The sequence below is a fragment of the Pipistrellus hanaki genome, assembly GCF_964339955.1.
Source record: "Pipistrellus hanaki genome assembly, chromosome: 2".
NCBI classification, from domain to species: Eukaryota; Metazoa; Chordata; class Mammalia; order Chiroptera; family Vespertilionidae; genus Pipistrellus; species Pipistrellus hanaki.
Window position 1 is genome coordinate 192,662,126 of NC_140504.1, and position 26,110 is coordinate 192,688,235.

The following is a 26,110-nucleotide window of genomic DNA, read 5'->3' on the forward strand; positions in this document are numbered from 1 at the left end:
GTGACTGGAGACCTTCGAGGGCAGATCGTTACACACATACTGTAAGGGGCCCAGGGAGAACGTATACAACCATCAGGCCAACAGGTCAACCTGCCGTGTGCCGTGTGCCGTGTGCGTGTGCGTGTGCGTGTGCTCTGGCTGCAGGTCCTCCAGACAGAATATTTAAGGAACCAAAATATGAGCGGGCGAACCTCGATTTGAGTTCAAACCAGCTGGGCCTCTTGTTCAGAGACGCCTTGTTCTAACATATTCTCCTTCGGTTGTAAGTGAAGACCGGGGAAGAGAGGCAGGCCACAGTGGGATGAGTCAGTGTGATTATTTCTAGGTCATTTCTTTCCTTTTTCTTTTTTAAACCTTTCCCCGATATCACTAGCCGCTTTACACAATAGCTGACTGCCCTTTCCTGGCCGTCTGGTGGCTCCCGCCATCCTCCTCTGCCCCCCTCCCTGAGCTGTCGCCCTGCATCCTGACTCGGTCCTCACCGGCGGGCTTTCTCGGGGTCCTACCTGGCTCTTCAGGCTCTGGATCTCTCTCTGCTTGGCGTCGATGTACTCGTTCAGAACCGGGCCCTTCTGCGGGGCCCCCCGCTCGCCCCCGGGGAAGGTGGTCTCCGTCAGCAGCGTCTGACTCAGGCTGGCCAGCTCGTTCTGCAGGTTCACGATCACGGCGTCTTTGTACTTGGATTCGAGCTCACAATTCGAGAGGCGGCTGACTTCTCTTCCCAGCATCAGGATGACCTCATCCTGGGGGCGGAGGGGGGCAGATGGGCAGGTGACTGGGCCTGGGCCTGGGTGAGGGCTTAGGAAGGCGAGGGCAGGCAGGGCAGGGGAGCAGGGGGGAGGGGAGCGGGGGGGGAGGGGAGCAGGGGGGAGGGCAGCAGGGGGGGAGGGAAGCAGGGGGGAGGGCAGCAGGGGGGAGGGCAGCAGGGGGGAGGGCAGCAGGGGGGAGGGGAGCAGGGGGGAGGGCAGCAGGGGGGAGGGGAGCAGGGGGGGGGCAGGAGGGGTAGGGAGGCAGGAGGGGTAGGGAGGCAGGCCTGCAAATCTCCTGAGCCACTGGTGTCTAGTCTCCGGGAGGTGGGTGCTGGGCCTCACAGGTGCTAACACTTTCCCGCCCCTAAAGTTAGACTTTCATACCCAGCACAGCCATCCCCGCTGGGAACGTGGGTTGCTAGAGAGTTTATCATGCTTTTTAAATTGCATCGTATCAGGTGGCCAGGACCCTTGGGACCCAGGAAAGGTAGTGAGGGAAACGGCATTCTATTCGACCACATTCTGCTTATAAGGAGGGCTAGTTTTTACCTTCCATAAAGTTAATATATTCTGAAATGTTTCCTTTCTCTTTCTACTCTGCGGGTACTGCTTCCTGCCTCTCTTGGTTATTCACGTAAAAATGTGTCCCAGGAAACGGAACCGGGACCGTAATCGAGGCAGGAACCAGGATCACGCGTGTGGGCTCGGGCACACTCTGGCCCGGAAAACAAGCTGCACACCCCCCCGCCCTCGCCTCCCCAGTCTCTCCGAGAGAAAAAGTGCTGCAGCCAACTAATGGGTGGTTCCCCCGAAAGGGAAAAATCCCCCAAACTGGCCACTAGAAGTCATCGTTACAATGTCAGAAAGACGGAGGGAAAAAAAATGCAGCTACTGAATTTCTGCCTTGAAAGGAAATCCTGTCCTTCCAACAATTTCCCGTTGGTTGGACAGAGCTCAGTGGGCAATTTCCAGGCCGGATCGTGGCCTGGGGAGCTGTCCGGTCAGCCTCATGACCTCCCTCTCCCCTGACCCGGGCAAGGCCAGGGTCATGAGGAAGCCTGCCTGGCACTGCCAACTGCTGCCAGGGGCCTCTCTCGGGGCCTCTGACAATGCCTGTGGCAAAATGCCAAAGGACAGCATCCAACGTTCTGTCCTCCTGGGCAGCCTCCCGGGGATAAGTGGCCCAAAGCCTCCATGCTTGGCCATAATTCATGCGACACACGTTAATTGAGCAGCTACTATGTGCCAGGCCCTGTGCCGGGCGCTGGCGTATAAAGAAGCCTGCAGGGAGGGTGTGGTTCTGCCTTCGTGGGGAGGACCCCGTCCCTTCCTGGAGGCGGGGCTCCCTCTCCCACGGGGTCCTGTCCCGCCTCCCCGCATGCATGTGACTCAGGCTGGCCAGTCAGGCTTTTCTCAGGGATTTCACGTGGCCACGCAGAGGGAAAGGGTCTTGGCTCCTTTGGGGCCCTACTTTAAAGTCACAGGCTCGGTTGCCTGAGTTTGTCTTTTCCAACACATGCAGCCGGCCTGCCCGGAGGGAAACGGGAGAGACGGCCCCGGGGGCTGTTCTGAGGATCTCGCCATGCCTGAAGCCAGCAGGCCTTCACGTCTCCGGTAGGAGGAGCCGATGGTGGCTTTATATTGTTTGGCTGTAAGCTAGTTTGCTCATTGCTATTGTACTCACGTCAGGGCACAAGTGACTCACAAATAGAAAAACTGTAAATGTGGTCACACTGCATTTCCAGTTTAACAAAGGGGGTGGATTGGAAAACGGCTACAAATGCTTGGCAGCCTGTGACATCCAGTGGCGGAGTCTGTCTCCCGACCCTCTCCACCTAGGTCAGCCCTGCCGCCTGCTCTGGCCCACTGAATACGGTGGGAGTGATGCTGGTAATCTCTATGCAAGATTTTTTTTTAAATATATTTTATTGATTTTGTACAGAGAAGAAGGGAGAGAGATAGAGTTAGAAACATCGATGAGAGAGAGTCATCGACCAGCTGCCTCTTGCACACCCCCTACTGGGGATATGCCCGCAACCAAGGTACATGCCCTTGACCGGAATCGAACCCGGGACCTTTCAGTCCCCAAGTCGACGCTCTATCCATTGAGCCAAACCGGTTTCGGCTCTATGCAAGATTTTTTAAAAATATATTTTTATTGATTTCAGAGAGGAAGGGAGAGGGAGAAAGAGAGGAACATCAATGATGAGAATCATTGATCGGCTGCCTCCTGCACACCCCCCAAATCGCACCATGACTTCCTGGTTCATAGGTCAACGCTCAACCACTGAGCCACACCAGCCGGGCTTTCTGCCAGTCCTTACGAGGCTCTGGCTGACGGTGGTTACATGAGTGAGGCCAGAGGAAGCAGCAGAGAGCCTTCCGGGCAGCCCGCAGGCTCCGGGAAATAATCAATGACTGCTCTAAGCCACTGCGTTCTGGGTGGCTTGTTACACGGCTACAGATACCCGATACAGTTACAGCCTGGCTGCTCACCTCACCGCCACACTTCTCACAGTCCAGCCTCGGGACACCTGGGTCAGAACCTCCGGTATCTAACTGGAACCCGAGCTCCCTCCTCACAGACTCCGGCCCTGGGCCTCGGAAAGCAAGACGCCCCATGACCTGCTTTTTCAGGGTAACGTCCAGTGTGTCTGAGGGGCCCTCCCCAGGACAGCCTGAGTTCACCTGTTGGGGCCTCGGTCGGATCCTGTCCCGCACTCTGAACCTCTCTGGGTCTCTCTTCGCTCTCAGTCCTCTCTGACCCCAGTGCTCCCCTCTTCCCGCCAGGACGTGTGTTCTCCCCGCCGTCCATCCCTCCTGGCTGACCAAACAGTTACTAGCGGAGAGCTGGAAGGACCAGCTTAGAGTTAACCAGACCCAGGTTTGAATTCCAGCTCCGCCCCTCGCGCTGGGCAACCTTGGGCGAGTTACTTAACCTCTCTGGGCGTCAGGTCCCTCGTCTGCCACGTGAGGGTGAGAGGAGTCTATTTGGAAGGTGGAGAAGAGGCACACGCTCATTGCACGGCGAGTGCACAGGACACGGCCCAGCGCACAGTAGGTGCTCAATACACTGTGGCTGCGGAGGGTGCTCCCTGGGACCAAAGGAGCAGCTCCCAGTTACGGCTGAACTTCCCGGGCGTGAGCGGGTTTCGTGGGAGCGGTAACAAGAGCACTCTGGGACAGGAGGCAGGGCAGTCCCTCCCCTCGGACCCCTCACCTTGTCCTGCTGGGCCAGGTCCTGGTCCATGTAGAACTCCCCGGGAGGGGCCGCCCCGGCCATGCCCTCGGCCACCGACTGCTCCAGCAGCTCCGCGGCGCTGGCCCACACTAACCAAGGTGGACAGAGAGCACAGGGGAGGGTGTGAGCGTCCCGAAGGCCTCGGAGAATGTCTGCAGATTAACCCCCACATCCATTTCCTGCTGAGATCACAGCTCATTTAATTAAAGAAACGACAGAGAAAGGCGGGGGGCGGGGGAGCGGGAGAGGTCAGTGATGAGAGAGAATCATCGATCGGCTGCCTCCTGCAATGATTCCACACTGGGAATCGAGCCTGCAACCTGGGCATGTGCCCCGACCCGGAATTGAACCGTGACCTCCTGGTTCATAGGTCGATGCTCAACCACTGAGCCACGCCAGCCAGGCGGTAATAAACTACTATTTAAAAACCTCCTAAGGCAAGGTATTTCTGCACATCAGTGCACACAGCCGGGAGGGCTGTACACAGAAAGTGCACAGGAGAAATCGGGAGACGGCTGATGTCTGTTTTCTTATAATTTTTTCGCAACTGACTGTGCTTTGCTGTGGAATCAGAGAAAGTAAACGAAAAGCAAGACCCATCCTCACGGCTGCAAGCCCACCGGGAGCCGCCAGGGGGCGTGCCCGCGCGCACCTTGCTTGATGACGGGAGCCTGGGGGGCGCCCTCCACCACGAAGGAGAACATCTTCCCGCAGGCGCTCATGGGCCGCCTGTGGCAGGCCGGCGGGGCCGTGGTCGGCCTGGGGAAGGCCTGGGACCAGTTCTTATGCGCTGGCGCTGGCTGGACGCCCGGCTGGAAGGGCATCTGTGGCGGCAACGGCGAGTGGGCCGGCTGCTCTGCGAACCCAGGCGGCTGTGCTCTTGGCCAGCGGACCGGGCCCCCCATCCACGGGAAGGAGACCTGCAGGGGTAGCAGGAGGGTCAGGATGAGCGGGGCTGTCCCCACCTCTTGTCCTGGCCGCATCCCGGCAGCCCGAGGTCTCGGCTTGTGAGTCACTTCCCCCAGGAAGCCCTCCCTGACTCTCCCCACTGCGTGTCACACTGCCCATGGCTGTATTGCTATTGATGGGCGTGGCCTTCCTGCCGGGCACCTTCCCAAGGGGTCCCCTCGGACCCCATTTAATGCACCTGACCTCCGTGCTGAGGCTGAAGCTCGTCCCCCAGCTGCGAGGTTTGCCCGTGTGCTGCCAGCTGGCGGGAGGGCACCTCTGAGAGGGTCAGGGCTCCGGGTCTGTCCTCTCACCCTGCAGCCTCAGCATCTGGGACACGCCTGCCGTCCACAGGGCTGGGGGGATGGTGAGCAGAGCGCTGAGACCCAGCCGGCTGGCTGGGACCCCGGCCCTGCTTTCCCTCCATCAGCACTGTGTGTCTCCGGCACCCCGGATCCATCCACCCCTGGAAGCCGAGAGCTCTGGGGTGGCAGGGACCCCGACTGTCTCTTAACCTTTGACCCTCAACACCCACCACTTCTGGGCAGAGGCTCCGTAGAGATCTCGCCTGGAAACCTCTTTGTCGAACCGGGGCGGGTGGGGGCAGGTTTGTAGCTATGTAGGGCAGAGAGCACAGCGCCCATCTAACCGGGGGGGGGGGGGGGGGGGGCGGGGGGGGGAGGTTGGGGGAGCCGGTGCCAGGCAGAGGAGCTGACTCCGGGCTCCGTCTCGGCTTAGTGCTCAGCGGTGTTGCTCCCCGCGCCTCCTGGCTAAGGGGGCCAGCAGTGCGTGCCATGTGTGTCCTCATCCATCGCACTCCCTCTCCGCTCCTCACAGCAGCCCTCAGGGGAGCGCCCTCGTTTCCCCGTGTTTCCCGTGAGGCGTGGAGAGGGAATCTCTTCATGTCAGCGTCTCGGCCTCCGCCCTGTGCTCCCTTCCCTCCTTCACTCTCAGACGCTGCCCCTGCCTTCTCTGTCCTCCCGTCCCTCCCCAGCCTCCTCGGGGGCTGACTTGCTATAACCAAACCATTCTCCCCTTGGTTTGATGAAGACGTATTGAATGAATGGGCCGAAAGTGAGGGGGGGTAAATGCCAACCTAAAAACAAACCTAAAAAATATTAAAACTCCAGGAGTTGTGTGTTGGCCACTGGGAACCTCTTGCCTGTAATTCCACCCAATGCCCAGAAGAGGGCGCGAGGACCCGCTCCTCCTGGGGCCCACGGGGCTGGGCCTGAACTTCACCCACTCCCGTCCCCGCTGCCACTTGTGTGCGCAGCTTGGCATCAGCCACACGCTCAGGACCGGCTCCCCCTGAGCCTCGCCCTCCGCCCACCCCTCCTGCCCCCCCAACACGCACCTGACCCACGGGACTCACCGGGGGAGGCTGGTTCTCGATGACGAGTTCGTAGATCAGCTCTCCGGACCCGAACCTCAGGAGGTCCCCGGGCAGCAGCTTCACGGCCACGTTCTGGATATGGCAGTCGTTGACGAAGGTGCCGCTGCGGGAATTGAAGTCCTGGAGGACGAAGCTGCCCTCGGCCTCATCGTATTCGATGAGCGCGTGGTGGTTGTCGATGTCCTTAGACTGAAAAGCAGGGCAGTCAGGGCCGGGAGGACAGGAGACGGGGGCTAGCAAGCGCCCCCGGGTGCCTGCCTGGCTGGTCACAACAATACTCATTCTTAAATGCAGACGCTGAGGGTCAGAGAGGGTCAGTGACCGGCCCAAGGTCACACAGCGCGTGCAGGGGGAGCTGGGATACGTGCTCTCTCCCCTCCGGACCCAGGCAGGTGCCCGCGATTGTTGGGTGGGAGTCAGGCAGCACAGAGGCAGAGGGAACCTGGGGGGGGGGGGTCCGAATGGACAGGCACATGCCTGGCCAGAGAACCGCCACTTCCTAGCTCCCGGCTCCACACAGGTGTGCTCTGTTCGCTGCAAATGGCGGGACTGGAAGCAGAACCGGCCCACACACAAACCAGAGGGTCAGTCGGCTAGTGACAACTGTTCATTTTCTTGCAAAGAAAGTGGTGCCAAGTTCATGGAATGGGGTAAGTTAAGGTCAAGGGAGGTTTTGTCAGAACTGTCTGTCAGTTCGTTCTGTTCATTTTTAGAATAACGTTTTTCCTAATATTGCAGGAAACGAGAACCAGAGCAATGCACAGACGACATTAGAATCATTTAGGGCAGTGGTCGGCAAACCGCTGCCACATGCGGCTCTTTGGCCCCTTGAGTGTGGCTCTTCCGCAAAATACCACGGCCTGGGCGAGTCTATTTTGAAGAAGTGGCGTTAGAAGAAGTTTTTGAAAATTTGGCTCTCCAAAGAAATGTCAATCGTTGTGCTGCTGATGTTTGGCTCTGTGGACGAATGAGTGTGCCGACCACTGGTTTAGGGCCCCATCCCCAGGAGGCAGGAACTGACAACACTCGTTCCCAGCCTTCCAGGCTTTAAAAAAAGTTGCTTACAATCTTTTTAAGACGTTTCAACAAAATTGACATCATGCCAAACAGAAAAGTTTAATAACTACCTTTTAAAAAAATCTTGATGTACAATAAATTTTCCCCATGTGATCAATTATTTCTATTGCTGCTTAAAAGCTTGTCAGAATTTATCTAATGATGGGTCCTGATGTGATGACATTTCCCCAGGAGAAAAAGACCCCAGACAGCGGCCGTTCAACCAAAGTATAATATGTTAATGATTTGCTAAGGCCGCTCAACAGCTCACTAAGACATGCATTGACCACCAGGGGGCAGACAGTTGCTATGATGTGTACTGACCACAAGGGGACAGATGCTCCAACTGGTAAGTTAGCTTGCTGCTGGGGTCAGGACTGGGAGAGAAGGGCTGGACACACCCTGGAGCCCTCCCATGGTACCTCCCAGGCCTCAATCATGCACCAGTGGGGTCCCTCGGCCTGTGCCCTCTCGCAATCCGGGACCCATCGGGATATCAGAGAGCCGGTTTGGGCCCGATCCCTGTAGGCCAGCCCTAGGGACCCCACCAGTGCATGAATCCATGCATGGGGCCTCTAGTATACTGATAAAGGGACAAGAAGACAGAATAATCCTTAATGTGTATGTACCTACGCAGAAAATTCCAAAGAATCAACACCATAAATCCTGGAATTAATGAGCAGTTTAGCAAGGTTGCAGGATACAGGTTAATATTTAAAAGTCACTCGCTTTCCTATATACCAGCAATGAACAACTGGAATTCGAAACACAACACCATTGCCCTGGCCAGCATGCTCAGTGGTTAGAGCATCAGGCTGTGCACTGAAGGGTCACAGGTTCGATTCCTGGATAAGGACACATGCCTGTGTTACAGGTTCAATCCCCAGCCCTGGTCAGGGCATGTGCAGGAAGCGACCAACTGATGTGTCTTTCTCACACTGATATTCTCCCCTCAAGGTTGGCCCTTCCCTCCCACCCTTTAACTCTCTAAAAACTAATGGAAAAAATATACTCAGGTGAGGATTAACAAAAAACACACAACACCATTTACATTATTACCAAAACCATGAAGTACTTTAGGTATAAATCCAACAAAAATATGTACAAGTTCTATTTGAAGAAAACTACAAAATGTTGATGAAAGAAATCAAGGATCTACATAAACGAAGAGGCAGTCCATATTTTATTTTCAATTCCTTAGTGATATCTGATATTTCGCATTTTCTCATGCTCATTTGCATATATAAATTTCCATCTGCACACCTGCTTTGGGAAGATGTCACCCATTTTTAAGTTGGGGTTTTTTTTATTGTCCAGTTTTAAGACTCATTTATTTTGGGCACACATTTATAGCATCTTTATTCATAACTGCCCCGAACTGGAAGCAACCGAGATTTCCTTTAATGACTGGGGTACCCATTGGGGTCCCTCCACACAGTGGGACGTAGTCAGCGCTAGAAAGAACTGTGCTATCGAGCCCACCAACACCTGCAGGGATCGTAAATGCACACTGATTAGTGCAAGACAGCAATCTGCGAAGGCTATAGACTGTCTGGTTTTAACTCCGTGAAGCGTAAAACCAGAGAGACAGTGAGAAGATCGTGGTTGCGGGGGCTCAGGTGGAGATGGCGGGGGTGGGGTGGGGGTGTGTGAACAGGTGAAACGCAGGATTTCAGGGCAGTGAGAGGACTCTGGTGCTGAAATGCGGGGTACATGCCTTATACATGTGTCCGAGCCCGCAGGATGTGCACCACCAAGGTGAGCCCCAGTGTGAACTGTGGCTTTAGTTAATGATAATGCCTCCGTGGTGGTTGTAACAGATGGACCACGCCCACGCAAGATGCTGGTAAGGGGGAAGCCAGGGGATACATGGGAACTGTCTGTGCTGACTGCTAATTTCCTGTAAGCCTGAAACAGTTCTAAAAAGCACTTTAAAGCACTTTAGGACTCGTTAGTGTTTTGGGAAGTGCCACCCACGACTTCTTCGTCGCCTTTCCCGCCCTTTGTGCGCTGTGAGCCTGCGATGACCCAGCGCAGACAAGTTCTCTGTGTTGTTTTGCGTTTTCTCCTCCCAGGCCTCACTGCTTTCAGTTCCCTAAAAGCTGCCAGGCCATCGTTAAGAAATCAATGCAGCAGGAATTCTGAATGCAATGGGGTGAGCTCTGCCAGTGCTAGGCCAAGAGGGGGCTCCCCCCCGCCCCCCCCATAATACCACTGCTCCCCCGCTTACGTGGAGAATGGCTACAGGCCGCCGTTGGACAGAGCCCTGCGGCAAGCGCAGGCTGAATGCATAAGCTCCCTCCGGCCGCTGGCCTGTGAGGTAAACTTTTCCTTCATCATCGTCATCGGTACTGCTGGCTAATGTACTGTGAGGGCTTTCTGTGAGCTACCCGCTGAAGCACTGCGTACATTCTCTTATCTAACCTGTACAACAGCCCTATAGGGGGCTCTGTCATTATCCCGTCTTAGTCTTATAGGCGAAGAAGCGAGGCTCAGAGGGTGACATGTCCCTTATGAGCACTGACAGGAAAGCCTCACAAAATACTAGCAAGTGAATTCAACAACATCGAAACACACACACACACTCACACACATACACTCACACACTCTCACATACACACACACACATACATACACACTCACACACACACTCACACTCTCACATATACACATACATTCTAATACACACACATTCTCATACACACACTCATACACACACACACTCACACACTCTCACACACACACACATACACTGTAATACACACACATACTCCCACACACACACACTCTCACACATATGATGGAATGTTATTTAGCCCCAAAAAGAAGGAAGTCTTGCCACTTGCAAATGGCATGGATGCGCTTGAGGGCGTTATAATAAGGAAAGTAAGTCGGGCAGCGAAAGACAAATACTGTATGATGTCACTTACATGTGGAATCTTAGAAACCCACACGCCTGAGCTCAGAGACACCAAGAACAGACTGGCAGCTGGCGGAGGCGGGGGGTGGCGGGGAGGGCAGTGGGTGAAACGGGTGAAGAGGACCAGGAGGCACAGACCCCGGTTATAAAGTAAGTGGTCGTGGGGATGCGATGCCAGCCTGAGACTGTAGTTACTAACACTGGATCGCATTTTTGAAAGCTGCTGAGAGAGCAAATCTTCCAAGTCCTCATCGCGAGAAAAAAGGTGTGACAGATGTTAACGAAACTTACTCTGGTGATCATTTTGCAACACATAAAAAAATATATCAAATCGTTATTTTGGAAACCTGAGGCTAATATAATGTTATAGGTCCATTATACCTCAATAAAAATAAATGAAAGTAAAAAGGATTGCGCAGCACGAGCATGTGGCCTTCAGTCCCGGCCCGCAATCTGATGGCCCAGCACACGGAAACTTCCAGAGCTCAGAGAAGGCAGTTTTACAGCTCCTTTATGCACTGGAGGCGGAGGGGGGCGTCGGGGAGCTGACAGGGAGGGCGGAGAAGAGAAGGGGGATCTGACGACAGGCCATCGAGGTTCAGTGCTCTCTCGGGGGCCAGTACTCTCTCGGGAGCCCTACTCCTGGGGTTCCTGGGGATGCTTGCCTGGACGCACGGAACGAGGGCCAGGGTGGCTGAGAACCTTCCCCTGAGCCTGACCGCCCACCATGACCCCGTCTGAAGGTTACGACCAGGTCACTCTGGGAGGTGACTTTTCATAGATTCCCCCCCTCCTTTTTTTTTTTTTTCATCCACAACGCGCTGTCACCACCATACCATCAAGCCCTTTTCTTCCGCCCAAATGATCACAAACAGCTCCAGGCCTCGGCACCTGGGGTTCCAACACCTGGGCGGTCTGTCCTGCCGGCTATGCCTGACAGACCCCCGGCTTCTCCTTATGGGGGCAGGCCAGCTTGGTCTGCTCTGTCCCGGGACAGGGTCAAGGCTGGGGCCTCTTCCACGCAGGGCACCCAGCCAACATCTCCTCCTTACCCAAGGCCCCCACTAGATGGCACCGCGCCCATTCCTGAGTGAAGGAGGATCACAGGAAACTTTCCATGTCATTAAGGTTAAGATCTCAGTTAACTCACATGGCATTTCGGATGTTTCGGTTTTTAGTTGTTCCCCAAAGCTAGATTCACACCCAAAGAAGGAAGCTTCTTTCTTCAGAAGCTTTGAGTCAGCCTAGAATCTGAAACTCGGTCTCCTCCCCCCTCACCCCCCCATCCCCCGCACCTCCCAACTGTGTGTCTTTGGACAAGATACCGAACCTTTCTGAGCCCCATTTCCACATCGTGAAATGAGCGTATAAAAATGATCACCGTAGTTCCTACCCCATGGGATTATCGCAAGGGTAAAAGTCTGTAAATCACATATAGAACATACACAGCATATATGTTAAAACACGCAGGACGCATCACGCCGTCTGTAAGTGTGTGCTGTGGCTGTTTGCAGAAGGACAGGACGTGCCCCTAACATCCCTGCAATGGCTGCTGTCCAACCCCCCGGGCACCCTGAGCGGCCCAGGCAGCGAGTGCCCGTGGCCTCGGCCGCGCCCCGGGGTGGAGGCGGACCCTGGAGCAACTGCTCTGGAAAAGAGCGAGTGCCTCAAAAATTAAAAATAAGGTCGTCGTGTGACCCAGCAAGGTCACGTCTGGGTGTCCCCAAAGGACTAAAAGCGGGGGCTTGGAGAGAGACTCGCACCCCTCTCCCCCCCAGAGCAGCACTCACAACAGCCGGAAGGTGGGGCCGGCCCAGGCGCCCGGCTGCCGGGGTATGGGCCTGTGGCTGCACACACGGCACAGCCCACAGCCTCGGAGGGAAGGAGACATTGTGACAGGCGCTATGGCTCGGGGACCTGCAGGACGCTGGCTGCGTGACGCAGGGCCACAGAGGACAGACACGGTGATCCCGCTTATGAGGAGCGCCCAGGCCAGCCTGTGCGGGGGGGGGGGGGGGGGGCAGGACGGCTGCCGGGCCGGGGGGGGGGGGGGAAGGGTGTGGGGTGAGCGGTTCACGGAGTTTCGGTTTTGCAAGGTGACCGCGTGCCAGAGAGGAGTGGGGAGGCTGTGCCACACGGGAACGAACTCAATGCCTCTGAGGTGAGCACGCTGACCACGCGAAGGCGGTACATCCCAAGTTACGTGCCTTTTACCACGAGAATGAGAGAGAGGGTGTCACTCCGGCCCTGTCTCTGAACTTGTCCTCTCGGAAACCCCGCCGGCTGCGGACATCAGCTGGTTTCCAGACACCGGTTCTGGGCCCACTGGGGAGAACCAGTCCCAGGGGCTGTGAGGTCCCTGGGAGGCCCCCTTGGGGGGGCTTGGGGGGGGACGTGGGGCTGAACCCTGGTGGGAGGCGAGCCTGTGAGCGCACGGAGGGGAGCCGGGAGCTGCGCCCCCAGGCCTGCTGCTTTCTGTGGGTGTCCCCCAGAGACTGAGGGGTGAGAGTCCACGTCCAGACCTCACGTCTCAAATGCAGGTTCCCTGGTAACGAGAGAGACGCGAATTACAGTGACAGGGCACCACGGTTCACCCCCCCAGACCTGAGAGGTGGGCAACACACTAGGCTGGGGTGGGGGGCGGTTCCGGAGCAGATGTCACCGCTGGCGGGACCCTAGAACAGTGGTCCGCAAACTGCAGCTCGTGAGCCACCTGTGGCTCTTTGGCCCCTTGAGTGTGTCTCTTCCACAAAACACCACGGCCTGGGCGAGTCTATTTTGAAGAAGTGGCGTTAGAAGAAGTTCAAGTTAAAAAAATTTGGCTCTCAAAAGGAATTTCAATCGTCCTGTTGATATTCGGCTCTGCTGACTAATGAGTTTGCCAACCCCTGGGCTAAAACACCTGTAAACCTCGGGAGGTAACTGGCAGCACCCCTCGGAGCTCAGGTGTACACGCCCTTGGCCACAGCAGACAGCCCCCACGTCCATGAAATGACGTAAACGGGCCGGCCACAGCGGCCTTTTGTCATAACCATAAGCGAGGTTATGACACGGGCTCGATGGTCCTTTTTCCAGGGCGGCCCAGGCCTGGCAGGCGCCCGGCACGGGGCCAGGGCCACCGAGCTGCACGGGTTCTAGTGTGTGTGTTAGGTCAGTCTCACTCCACAACCCCCGAGCCCAGGTGGGAAGGGGCGGACACAGGCCAGGGAGGTGGTCCCGGCCACGAGGGAGGAGCTGGCAGTGGGACTGCCCACCAAGGATGGAGGCGCAGGCAGGGCATTCCACCCCCTGTGGGTTCTGCCCCTGGTTTTCCCTCCCTCCTCGCCCTCCTGGCCACAGCACTGTGCTGACAGAGGTGGTCCGAGAGCTTGGGGGTCAAGGAGATCTGAAACCTCCCCGGTGCGGGGCCAGGTGAGTTCTTGGGGAGGGGGCAGGGCCTGGCAGTGCTCCACTGCTTAACCTTCCCTTCTTCCCTCCCCCAAAGTTTACTGAGAGAGTGTACACACTCACCCTCACCCTCACACACCCTCACACACATCCCCCAAATGGGAGCGCCCACGTCAGAAGGGAGGAAGCATGGGGTTCTCAAAGTGTGCTCCTGGAACACCTCCATGGGACCCCACAGCCACCACCTGAACGAGGGGAGCACATAACGGGAGGGTCCCTAGGTCTCATCCCTACCCCCCCTCCTCGGGGGCAGCATGTCTGGGCTCATGTTTAACAAGCACCTTTCCGCAGATGAAAAATCCAACCACCCTTGGCTTGCAGGGTTCTTTCATCCGAGAGAGGAATCAAGCCCCTCCCTCGGCAGTTTAAACAACAGCCACATCCCCCTCTACAAATTACAGTTCACGCGCCACGTCAGGCCATGTACATGACAAACTACAACGTTCAGCCCCGAGATGAGCAGGGGCGGGGCTTTCCAGCCGTGCGGAAGGGCAGGGGGAGGTTCTGACTGAGCCCCCGGTGGCCAGCCTGCACACGGCGGCCAGGACTGTCGTTTCAAAACACAGCCCTCCCCTTTGCTCACGATCCTCCAGTGCCTTCTTGCCATTCCTCTCCCGATAGAGATCAAAGCGCTCCAGCTAAGGAGACCTCTTCCTCCTCTCTGCCCGCCTCCTCCCCGCTCCTGCTCTGGACACACCGGTTTTCTCTCTCCGCCCCTGAGACTCACAACATGCTCTTTGGCCCCAGGGCCTTTGCACATGCCACCCCCTTCCTCCCTGGTCCGGTGAAGCCCTCCTTGTCCTCCCCATTTCTTTCCCCGGGAGCCGCGGTGTCGGCTGGGAGCTCCTCGGGCCTCCGTGGGACCTGTGACTCCCATCTCTGCCTCCTCGCCGCTTCCTGGCTGCGGGGACCCTGACTGCGGGGACCCTGCCCGATGGGGCCAGGCCAGCGCTGTGTCCCGGGACTGCCTCCGAGCTGAGGCTCCGGGTAAATATTTGTGGAATGAGGAGCGACACCAGGGCGATACCTGAGCTGGCACACACGGGCTTCCTGGAAGGGAATCAGACCCTTACCGGACACAGACAAGGCCTGGGGCGCAGCCCCTGCAAATCCCAACGCCGATTTTCTCTGAGCCGCATGGTTACCAGGGGCTTTTTCTTCCTAACACGTGGCTTTCCCTCCAGTTTTTTAAAAACCAATAAGCATGTAACCACCTTTCATGATCAGAAAAAGGTGGATGATTTCAAAACAGGGTGGGGGGGTAAAGTAGGTATCCAGGTGTTTGAACGGAAAATAACACAATAACCGATAAGCCATAATACAAGCGTAAACGCAACTTTGCATGCTCACAACTGTAAACCTACTTTCGCCCACTCTGTGTGATATCAACAATCAAAACCCCGTGTCAGCCTCACAAATGATACTTCAACCTTTAGAAGCATCGCTGCCTGTCCTTTGGGATTTACCCAAGTGAATAAAACAAACAATCTATTCTTTATTTTTATTTGCGAGATGTAACCTCGGGGTTACGTCAAGGACACCTCTTTTGTTAACACACATTTCTGAACTTTAGTTAGTGGCATGGCTTCTAGTGGCAGCTATAAATGTCATTCAATTATTTGTTTTATTTTATCTTTATTGGCGACGGTAAGTTGCCTGTGGAATTGCACCTCAGGGTGGCCTCCAGCTGGTCAAGGGTGACTCTTCTAATCAGAAAAGGCCAGTGAAGCCGGCAGACGGGGGCAAGGTTCACCCCGTCCCGCTTTATAAAAACTGGAGAACGCTGACATGTGTGCAGGTTTCGGTTTGTCAAAACGGACCCGTGTCCCCAGATCCCTTTTCAAATCAGATCTCCTCGCCCGAATCCACCGACGCTCCGGGAGGAGAGGGTTTGTCTAGGAGCAGACAGACACGCCCGTCAGGTTTGTTCACCAAACCTTTGGCAGTTCATGCATCACCCGTTCCCCGGAGCCAGGCTGAGCCCGCACCACTGCACCGGCAGCTCATTTCTCCGTCAATAAACTCCGCCCAAGGGGCAGACACAGTCAATTATTGTTTATACACAATTTCTGCCTACGTGACAACTGTCCTCATTAGTTCCCCCTCCCAGACAACTCAGGATCGGTGGATTCGCATGTCACCTCTGAGGATTCTTCTGTCTCTGTTTGTTTTCTGAGACAGTAATAACGATCTCGGTGTCTTTATGTAGCAGCAGGGAAGCAGGCTCTGTACCTGCATGTCTGTCTGAACCCGCACCGCGGCCCTGTGATGGGGTAAGTGGTTTGGAGACGGAGAGACGAGCTCAGAGTGATAAACTCGATTAATTCGCTCTAAGTCACGCGGCCAGAACGTGGCCTTAATGAGATTCAGAGCCAGGCCTGTCTACCCCCGGAGCCTGTGCTTTTGAAAACTGCCACGGTTTTCTCATATCGCCGTCAGATTCAAACCAGAGCTCCCCGTCTCCATGACAGCCGGACGGGAGATAAGACCACCTAAAACCGTCTCTGTCCCGTGGTGATGAAGGAGAAACTGGAAGTTTTTTTTTTCTTTTTCTCACCCCCCCCCCCCCCCCCCCCCGTTGGGCACTCAACAGATGTTCTGTGTCCTTGTGGGGAGATGGCCACAGGGATGAGGATCTGGTGGGGGGGGGGGCACTGAGTTATTTTTAAACATGTTGAGTTTATAATAAACACTCTCAGGAAACTAAGAACAAAGGCGGGGACTTTCTCTAAGAGCATCTACAAAAAAAAAACTACAGTGAGCATCCCATTTACGGAGAAAGTCTGGATGCCCCCGCCCGCTAAGATTGGGAACAAGCAAGCACTTTTCAGCAGAGTACTGGAAGTGCTGGACCACACAATAACGCAAGAAAGGAAAATTAGAGGCATTCCATTCTCCTTTTCTCAGAGAAGTGACATTGTTCCTTTTTTTTCTTTTCTTTTCTTTCAGATGACATGATTGTATGGGTATCAAATCCTAGGAAATCTATAAAAAGCCTTCTAGAAAGTTCAGTTAAGGTTGCAAGGTACCATACAAGCATAAAAAATCCGTTGTGTTTACTGTCAATGACATGTGGACACCAAAATTAATAATATAATGCCATTTATAATCAGAGAGAGAGAGAGAGAGAGAGAGAGAGAGGAACAAGAGTAAATGTATAACAAAAATGTATAGGACTGGTATGCTGAAAACTACAGAACACGCATGAAAGAAATAAAAGACCACCTGAGTACATGGAGAGACGTACCATGTTTGTGGGTGGAAGGTAACATGGTAAAGATATCAATTATTCTTACACTGATATAGAGGTTTAAACACAATTCCTATAAAAATTCCAGCAAGGTATTTTGTATATACAGGCTTGTTACTAAAATTTATATGGGAAGGCAAAATAAATACATAGAATAGTTTTTAAAAATTGTAAAAGAAGAATAGAGTGGGCAGAGTCACTCTATATGATTTAAGGCTTATATGGCTACGATAATCTAGACCATGTCATATTGGTAGATTGATGGACACAGAATCAATGAGATGCAATAGGGAACTCAGAAACAGCCCCGCACAGTTTGGCCAAATGGTTTTTGGCAAAGTTGCAAAAGCCATTCAATGGAGAAAGAACAGTCTTTTCAGCAAATGGTTCTGGAGCTACTGGATACCCACGTGTAATAAAAATAAAACTTGACATAAACAAAAAATGATCTCAAAAAGGTTCATATAGTTATATATAAGACATATAACTACAAAACTTGTAGAAGAAAACATAAGAGAGAATCCTCAGAATCGAGAGCATGGGGACCCTGTAACCAGCGTCTATAAAAAAAATACAAATGATAAACTGAACCTCATCAACATTTAAAATGTTTGCTCTGTGAAATATTCTGTGGAGAGAATGAAGAGACAGACTCCGGGAGGGAGAAAATATTTGCAAACCATACCTCTGACAAAGGACTCATATCTAAGATACAGAAAGAACTCTCAAAACGCAATAGGAAAATACCCCACAAATGATCTGATTAGAAAATGGGCAAAAGACATGAGGAGACATTTTACCAATGAGAATATGCAGAAGGCACCCAAGCACTAAATACTCAGCATCACTAGCCGTGTGGGAAGTGAAATTAAAACCGGGATCAGCTCTCACTACGCACTAACACAGCTATAAGACACGGGGATAATAGTACCTGCTGGTGAGGATGCAGTGAAACTGTGTCTCATATACTGCTGGCGGGGGGTGAAGGAGGGAGCGGGGGAGGGGAGAATGCAAAACGGTACCGTCGCCCTGGACAACGGCCTGGCAGTTTCTTTAGAAACCAAACACGCGCCAAAACCGGTTTGGCTCAGTGGACAGAGCGTCGGTCTGCAGACTGAAAGGTCCCAGGTTCGATTCTAATAAAGAGGATATATGCTAATTGACCCTCACACTGTTACAAAGATGGCGGCACTCACAGCCAATAAGGAGGGAATATGCTAATTGACTTCCACCCTCAAAGATGGCAGTGCCCACAGCCACAAGATGGTGGCACCCAGTACCCTCAGACCCCTGGGGTGGCAGGCACGTGGTGCAGGGGCTACCCGAGGCTCAGGTAACCAGGGCCGGCCAAGGCTTGCGCTGCTGGCAGTGGCAGAGCGAGGTGTGAGGGGAAATTCCTTCCCCTGATCGCTGGGTCGCCTCCTGGCCCTGAGGGCACCCGGACAGGGGGCAGTCCTGGCTGAGGGACACCCCCCGCCCTCCAGTGCAGGAATTTTCATGCACCAGGCCTCTAGTTTCAAAATAAAAAGTTAAAAGAAAATCTGTTGAGTCAGGTCTCAGAGAAATATGCCTTTCACAGTTACAAAGGAATTCTGTTGTATTTCTCTTTCTGCTTCCATATTTTAACCCTCTTGGGTAGTTAAAAAGGCTCAAAGCCACTGTTTCTATTACTCCTTTCTTTATCCCAGCTTCCTTGGATGTCAAGGAGCTGAGGCTCTGGACCAAACCACAGCCAATTCAGAGAATGGACTGAAATGAGGAAATGCTGAGGCCACACAGATTTCTTGGAGATCTGTGGCTCCCAGGGGCCCACCACAGTCTGCAAAACCTCTGGTAGGGGCGAGAGGCCACTGCCCAGGCTGGGCACTCCGGTGGCTCTGGCTGTCATACCCTGAGAAGGGGAAGGTCAAAGCACCAGCTCCATGCCCACCTTGCAAACCGCCCACAAGGCTGCTGGGGAGGGGACAATGGATGGGACATCTGCAGACAAGTTCAGCAAATGCCGTGGGACATGCTAGTTTTTGTGGCGGCTGGCACGGCCATGGCATGCTCAGCCCCAGGGAGCCATATGTGCCATACCAGCTCAGCCTGGGTCAGTGACTCTGAGGGGGGCAGCTGAAAGGCTTAGAAAAGACAGACAAGAGAATGAAAGCTGGGTCTTGGTGGGATGCTGCTTCTCTGATGGAGAGACAGAGCCACAGACTACAAGCCGTGTCTTTATTTTGTAACAAATGCCACGAGGCAACATAAGGGTGTGGTCAAGATGTTTATAACATTCTCATGGGTTCCAATCCTACTCAATTACATGCACCTGATCAAGCTTTGTTTACTTGCAGCCTATAGCACTTAGGCCAGTGGTCAGCGAATTGCCGATCTGTTGACTAATGAGTTTGCCGACCACTGGGATAGGGGCTTAATCACAAGGAACCACAACAGCCTGTGATTATTGGAATGGAGAGTCTAGGTCAGTGGGCAGCAAACTCATTAGGCAGCAGAGCGGCATACCACAGCTCATGCGCCGCATGTGGCTTGCAAGCCGCAGTCTGCCAACCACTGGGCATACGGTGCCACGAGTTTGGACCATAGGCTCAAACTTACAATTACAGCTGTTGGCTATCTTTGTGCTGAGAGGGCTCTACCCTCCATGCTGGGACTTGCACGTGGCCTCGAGAGGACTGTGCCCTCTCATCAGTCCAAGGCTTGAACCTGTCCAAACACTGTAGCCCTGCCTCACGCATTTTCTTTTATTTAAAAAAAAATATATATTTTATTGATTTTTTTTTACAGAGAGGAAGAGAGAGGGATAGAGAGTTAGAAACATCGATCAGCTGCCTCCTGCACATTCCCCATTGGGTATGTGCCTGAAACTAAGGTACATGCCCTTGACCGGAATCGAACCTGGGACCCTTGAGTCTGGAGGCGGACACTCTACCTACTGAGCCAAACCAGTCAGGGCGCCCCACACGTTTTCACTACCCTTCCTGCGGAAACCCAGCACGTGTGGCCAGGGGTTGTGGGCAGCACACGGAGGGGAAATGTGGCTGGAAGGCCAGAGGTTACGTTTCAAAAGAGATGTGAGTCCACAAAACCGCCGGGGCTTTGGAGGGGGCGAGGGAACGGGGCGGACGGCTTCTTACCGCTAGAACCAGGTCTGAGTCTTCGTGCCTTCCAATCGTCGTACTTTTGTTCAGGACAAAAAAGCCTTTGGCGCTCTTTAGATAGGCTTTCATACTCTCTGCTTTTCCTGGACGAGGTGTTCAGAAAGAAACCGGTTAGAAAGAGGCATTCCTCCGATCACCCCACACCCTATTCAGATTGAATGGGACACACCGTCCTGCCCAAAGGTAAGGCGACCAGACGTCCCGCTTTTGGCGGGACAGTCCCGATTTCAAACAATTTGTCCCTCGTTCCGCGGCGTTTTAAAGAAGTCCTGATTTTATTTTTTAAAATTCGGGACTTTTCTAAAACGCCGTGGGATGCGGGACAAATTGTTAAAAATTGGGACTGTCCCCCCAAAAGTGGGACGTCTGATCACCTTACTCAAAGGAGAAGTCAGCAGAGGTGCAAGTGGACAAATGGACGGACGCGATCCCAATTATAGGATGCCGCTTGCCTGTTGTCCATTCTAAGAGTAGTCAGGTCCCGTCTCCGGCCCCGGGGTCTCCTGTCTTCTGCCAGGATCTGCCAGCTGGCCAGGCTATCTCGTTAGCTTGCAAGCAGGGGGAAAACAGCCCCTTCCAAGTTCCTGACAGTTTTGTTACCCCCTACCCATTGCCTGGAGCAAGGCCTGATACATAGTCGGTGCTCAGTCAACACTGTGGCCGAATGAATGAAAATACACAATGACACCTCCGAGCCCGCAGAGGGCCAGCCTAGGAATCTTGAGCAGTAATTACCCTCATTTGCTGCTTAGTGACTATTCTACATGGCTTTTTGGAAAAGCTTAAAAATTCTCTCTCTTTAGCTTTGGGGTTGGTTGGATAACACTTCACCTGAGTCCTGCCCTGCGCAGCCCTCTCCTGGCCTGAAAACACCGTAGAAAGTAATCGAATGTGTTCAACTCGGAAAATTCGTTCTTAGAGCCAGGGAGCACCAGCCACCGTGAAGAGGAGAGAGCTTCAGGCATGGGCACCCCCTGACCACTTATGGGCAGCGGACACGGGGTTTCTCCTGAGGGCTACGAGGCCTTCCGTGGCCTGGGCGGCGTGGAAGGTCCTCAGAGAGGCCAGGTAAGGGGGATCTCTTACCCCTGGGTGTTGCTGTTGGGAAATCCAGAAAACCTAAGGTGGACCCCCCTAATCCCAGCTGTACCCCACAGGACATCGGAGAGGTGGTGCCAAAGAGGGTCTGTGAAGCTCCCATGGGGGCCACCTCGGAGGGCAGGTGGGAGACCGCACCCAGGTAGGAAGGGCTGGGTGGGGGCACCTCCTCTGGGTGCTCCTTCGGACCGGGGTCTGGATCAGAGAGGGCTGGGGCGGGGCCCGGCCCCTCCCGGACACCGCAGCCCTTGACCTCACAGGCGGGCCGGCCAGGTCTCCGCCCGCCGCCCCTCGCGGCCGCGCTCACCTGGCCGGAGGAAGATGCCGCACTCCGTCCTCCGCCCACAGCCTGGCGGGCTCGCGAGGCGCCAGGCCCGCTCCGGGGCGAGGCCTCCCGGCCACGCTCCCGCGGATTCTCCAGCCGGAGGCCTGCGCCCCGCGCACCCGCCCGGCCTGTGTACGCGTGTCCCCATGGCAACGCGGGGGGCGGGCGGGAGGGCGAGGGGCGTGGCCCGGAAGGGCGAGGGGCGTGGCCTGGGCGGTGCGCTGGGAATGCGGGCGTGGAGTAGGGGTGCCAACCACGCCTCCAGGAACCCCCCCACCCCATCCCCCGCCATTGGCCACTTAGGGGGCCTCGGCCCCATTTCACAGATGGGGAGACGGGGGCTCAGAGTTCACAGAAATGTCCCAAGGTTTTACAGGGAGAAAGGAGCGGACTCAAGAATTCTTCCTAGGCTGGCTGCGTTGGGGTGGGATTGGGGGTGGGGGTGGGGGGTGGCAGGGGTGAGAGGTGATGGAGCTGAGCCAGGAGAAGCCTGGAGGTTAATCCCCTCTGCCCTCCCTCCATCCCTGTCCTTCTTGTTGCAGATGAGGAAACAGAGTGAGCTGGGAGGACCAACACTTCTTGGGAGGATGGGGGGTGAGGGTTTTGGGGGAGGGAGGTAAGGGGTGGAAGGAACAATTTTGAAAGATTGAGGGTTTCTTCCAACTGCTGGGGAAAGGATATTTCCAATCCGACGACCTTACAGTTCCTGTACTTCCCTGTCAAGAGGGACGTTTATTTATTCACTTGTTCTTTATCCCCGAGTCCCTGGAAGTGTCAGGCGGTGGCCCCAGGGTTGACCTGCATCAGCCACGTCCTTAAGAAGTCCCTACCCATGGGCACTGCAGAGAAGCCCGGCTCAGAAATGTCAGCAATGATCATTATTGCCGTTACATCACTATTTTAGCAGGAAATAAGGCTCTGGGGAAGGTGCTCAGGTGTGCACAGCTGGAGAAATGGCAGGATTTGAATCTGGATGAGTGTGCTGAGGAAGAATTTCCCCCTCTACCCCCCCCCCCCCCCCCGGAACTACAGGTGGTAGTTGTCACACCCACAAGACACACGTGCTTTCCTTCATCTCTGAAAAGGCTGGGCTCCTGTATGTCTGGAAGACCTGGCAGGTTTGAGGGCAGAAGGGAAAGAAAGGGGGCTTGGGCCAAGGGGGCAGCTGGGCCTGCCACCAAGCTCACCTGCCAGACACTGGGCTTCCTTCCTGTGGGACCTCCGCCCCCATGAAGCCATATTCTGCCCCAGACACCTTCCCTGGCTGTCCTCAATTGGGGCAAGCACCCCCACTGGGCCCCCTCCCCAGGCCTACCTGCTGTTTTTCCTGTTGCCCCAGCCCACCCACTGGGAGAGGTAGGGAGGCTTGTCAAGCCTCTAGGGGGGTAGGAGAGAGCCAGAGAAATCGGGAGCAGGGAGAGCTGATGAGAGCATGAGCAGCAGGAAGTAGCCACGCGGTGGGGGAGGAGGCCAGGCGGGAGAGCAGAGGGCCTCCTGGATCCTAAGGGCCCAGGAAATGCAGACTTTTATAAACTCACACCCCACAATAAACTGAAACCTCTGAAGGAACACTGGCAACCCAGGCCTTCCTCACCCCTCCATTGGCAGAAAATGAGAACACACCCACCTTTTCCTTAAAGGGGCGCTTCTCCTGCTGGTCTGGGGCCTCCATTTCTCTGGCAGATCAGCCTTCGGTGTCCATTCTCCTTGGTGCCCTGGGCCTCACTACATCCTGTTTGAACACTGCAGATGGAGTGCGCTCAGTGCACCTTTAATGGGCCTGTGGTTTGTCTCATTCTGTCTGGAGCTTCCTCCTCTCGCTGTGAAATGGAGATTATGGCAGCACTACCTGGAAGGATGGAACGGGTTAATCCGTGTAAAGTACTGAATGGTGAGGGTGCGGGAGAACCGCTCCTGAGTGTCTGCGATTATTGCCTGCTATTCTTTTCTTTTTTTAAACATCACTTTCTTCCTTTTAAAAAAAAATATATTTTATTGATTTTTTACAGAGAGGAAGAGAGAGGGATAGAGAGTTAGAAACATCCATGAGAGAGAAACATCGATCAACTGCCTCTTGCACACCCCTTACTGGGGATGTGCCCGCAACCATGTTACATGCCCTTGACCGGAATCGAACCTGAGACCTTTCAGTCTGCAGGCCGACGCTCTATCCATTGAGCCAAACCGGTTTCGGCAGCCTGATGTTGTTTTATGATGATAATGGGGGCAGCCCAGTCTCAGCCCAGGTCACACACATCTGGGAGGAAATGCTGTGTGCTCCAGGCTCAGCCCCCACCCCGAGCAGACCTGACTCCGAACAGTCCCATACCGCTATGCCCGTTGCCCTGGCACCTTTCTGGGTATGGATGTCAGAGATGGGCTGAGTCCCGGCCCCAGAAAGCCCCCAGAGAGGATTCCTGGGAACCTGGCTGGTCTCAGTGGGACAAACCCATAAATTCTACTTCCAGGCCTCTGGGCAAACCTTCATTGTGATTATTAATTATTATTTGCTTGTACCAAGGAACCTTTATGCATGTGGTTAACAAGACCAGCTAATATTGATCAAGGCTTGTTAGGAACCAGCTACCATGCCATGCACGGTTTTATTTAATTCTCTTTTATAGAAAGGGAAACCGAGGCACATAAAAGTCAAGTAACTTGGCCCTAACTGGTTTGGCTCAGTGGATAGAGCATCAGTCTGCGGACTGAAAGGTCCCAGGTTCTCACGCATTTGTGGATAATAAGGAACATTATAAACTGATAAACAAAAAGATAGATACAGAGACAGTAAAGCATCAAACAGACTGTCAAATTACATCGGGAAGGTTAGGAAGAGGTGGGGGAGATAAGAGATCAACCGAAGGACTTGTATGCATGCATATAAACATAACCAATGATCGCAAAACTCTGGGTGGGGGAGGTGTCAGGACATGTATGGGAGTGGGGGGGGGGATGGTAAGATATGTACACATATAATACCTTAATAAAAAAAGAGAGAGAGACAAAAAAAAAAAAAAAAAAAAAGGTCCCAGGTTCAATTTCTGTCAAGGGCATTACCTTGGTTTCAGGCACATACCCAATAGGGAGTATGCAGAAGGCAGCTGATCGATGTTTCTCTCTCATCTATGTTTCTACCGGTAACTATCTATTCCTCTCCAAAAAAAAAATCAATAAACTATATTTAAAAAAAAAAAAAAAGTCAAGTAACTTGTCCAGGCACAAATTTTGTAAGCGGTGGGTTCAAATCCTGAACCTGGCTATTTACTCTGGAGTGCTATGCTTTTCCGGGTAAACTCTTTATTAAAAAAGAATACACTTTTGAAAAGTGAGCATCTCAGGGGTGTTCACTTGAAGACTTTTCACCAAGTGTATGCACCTGCAGAACCAGAACCCAGACCAAGAAGCAGAGCCTCGCCAGCCCTCACCCGAAGTCCCTTTGAGCTCCCTTCTCGTCACTGCCCACCCACCACTCTGACTTCCAATGTTCTAGGTCAGTGGTCGGCAAACTCATTAGTCAATAGAGCCAAATAGCAACAGTACAAAGACTGAAATCTCTTTGGAGAGCCAAATTGTTTAAACTTAAACTTCTACTAACACCACTTCTTCAACATAGACTCACCCAGGCCGTGGTCTTTTGTGGAAGAGCCACACTCAAGGGGCCAAAGAGCCACATGTGGTTCATGAGCTGCAGTTTGCTGAGCACGATCTTAGGTGATTAGTTCTGCTTGTTTCTCAATTTCATATAAATGGAATCACACAGACTCCGTTTTCTGCCTGGTTTCTTTCGCTCAACTTTATGGGTGTGTGAGATTCAACCACGTAGCTTGATGTTTTACTCATTCTCATTTCTGTGTTGCATTCCATTGCATTAGTTATCTCTTCCTGCATTACAAAGTATGATGAACCCAGTCACTCAAGGCAACATGCACGTGTGATCTCCCGGTTTCAGTGGGTGAGGAGTCGCCGCAGTGCTCAGCGGGGCCCTCCGCTCAGGGTCTCATGGGCTGCGATCCGGAGTTGAACAGGGTTGGGGTCTCATCTGAGGTTCAACTGGGGATGGATCTGCTTTCAAGCCATGTGGTTGTTGGAAAGATTCCGTTCTTTAAGGTTGTAGACTGGGCCCCCTCTGTTTCTTCCCAGGTGGGCCTCTCAGTGAGGTGAGTCCATAAAACCCTGTAGCGAGATGGTAGTTAGGATTTTATGTAACGTGACCACAGAAAGGACATCCATCTCCTTTGCAACATGCTGTTGGTTAGAAGGTATGGGTCCCGCCCACACTCAAAGGGAGGGGCTTACAAGGAGATTGGACACCAGGAGTATTCGGGAGTCATTGGATGAGTCTCTTGGCACAGGGTCTCAGGTGTAGATACCAAGGAGTGGAGTACACGTGGGTCCAGCTTTAGGGGATTCTGCCAACCATTTTCCCAAAGCACGGGTGCCGCCCACTCCCTCGGCTGTATGAGACGCAGGAACTGAGGCATAGGAACATTCTGGTCAGAGCATGTGCTTTTTTTTTTTT

General features: G+C 53.9%; 1 protein-coding gene across 1 annotated transcript in view; it reads right to left on the bottom strand.

Moving 5' to 3' along the window:
- The window catches only part of FHAD1 (forkhead associated phosphopeptide binding domain 1), an 85,601-nt gene extending 63,880 nt beyond the window's left edge, over nt 1-21,721 (bottom strand). The window contains exons 1-6 of the mRNA XM_084875292.1: nt 21,574-21,721; nt 20,145-20,251; nt 6,314-6,523; nt 4,643-4,910; nt 3,970-4,079; nt 507-743 (exon numbers count right to left, since the gene is read on the bottom strand). Of these exons, the coding sequence (XP_084731418.1) occupies nt 507-743; nt 3,970-4,079; nt 4,643-4,910; nt 6,314-6,523; nt 20,145-20,237 (918 nt within the window). The 5' untranslated portion in view covers nt 20,238-20,251; nt 21,574-21,721. The remainder of the gene's footprint in view (nt 1-506; nt 744-3,969; nt 4,080-4,642; nt 4,911-6,313; nt 6,524-20,144; nt 20,252-21,573) is intronic.
- Between the last annotated feature and the right edge of the window lie 4,389 nt (nt 21,722-26,110).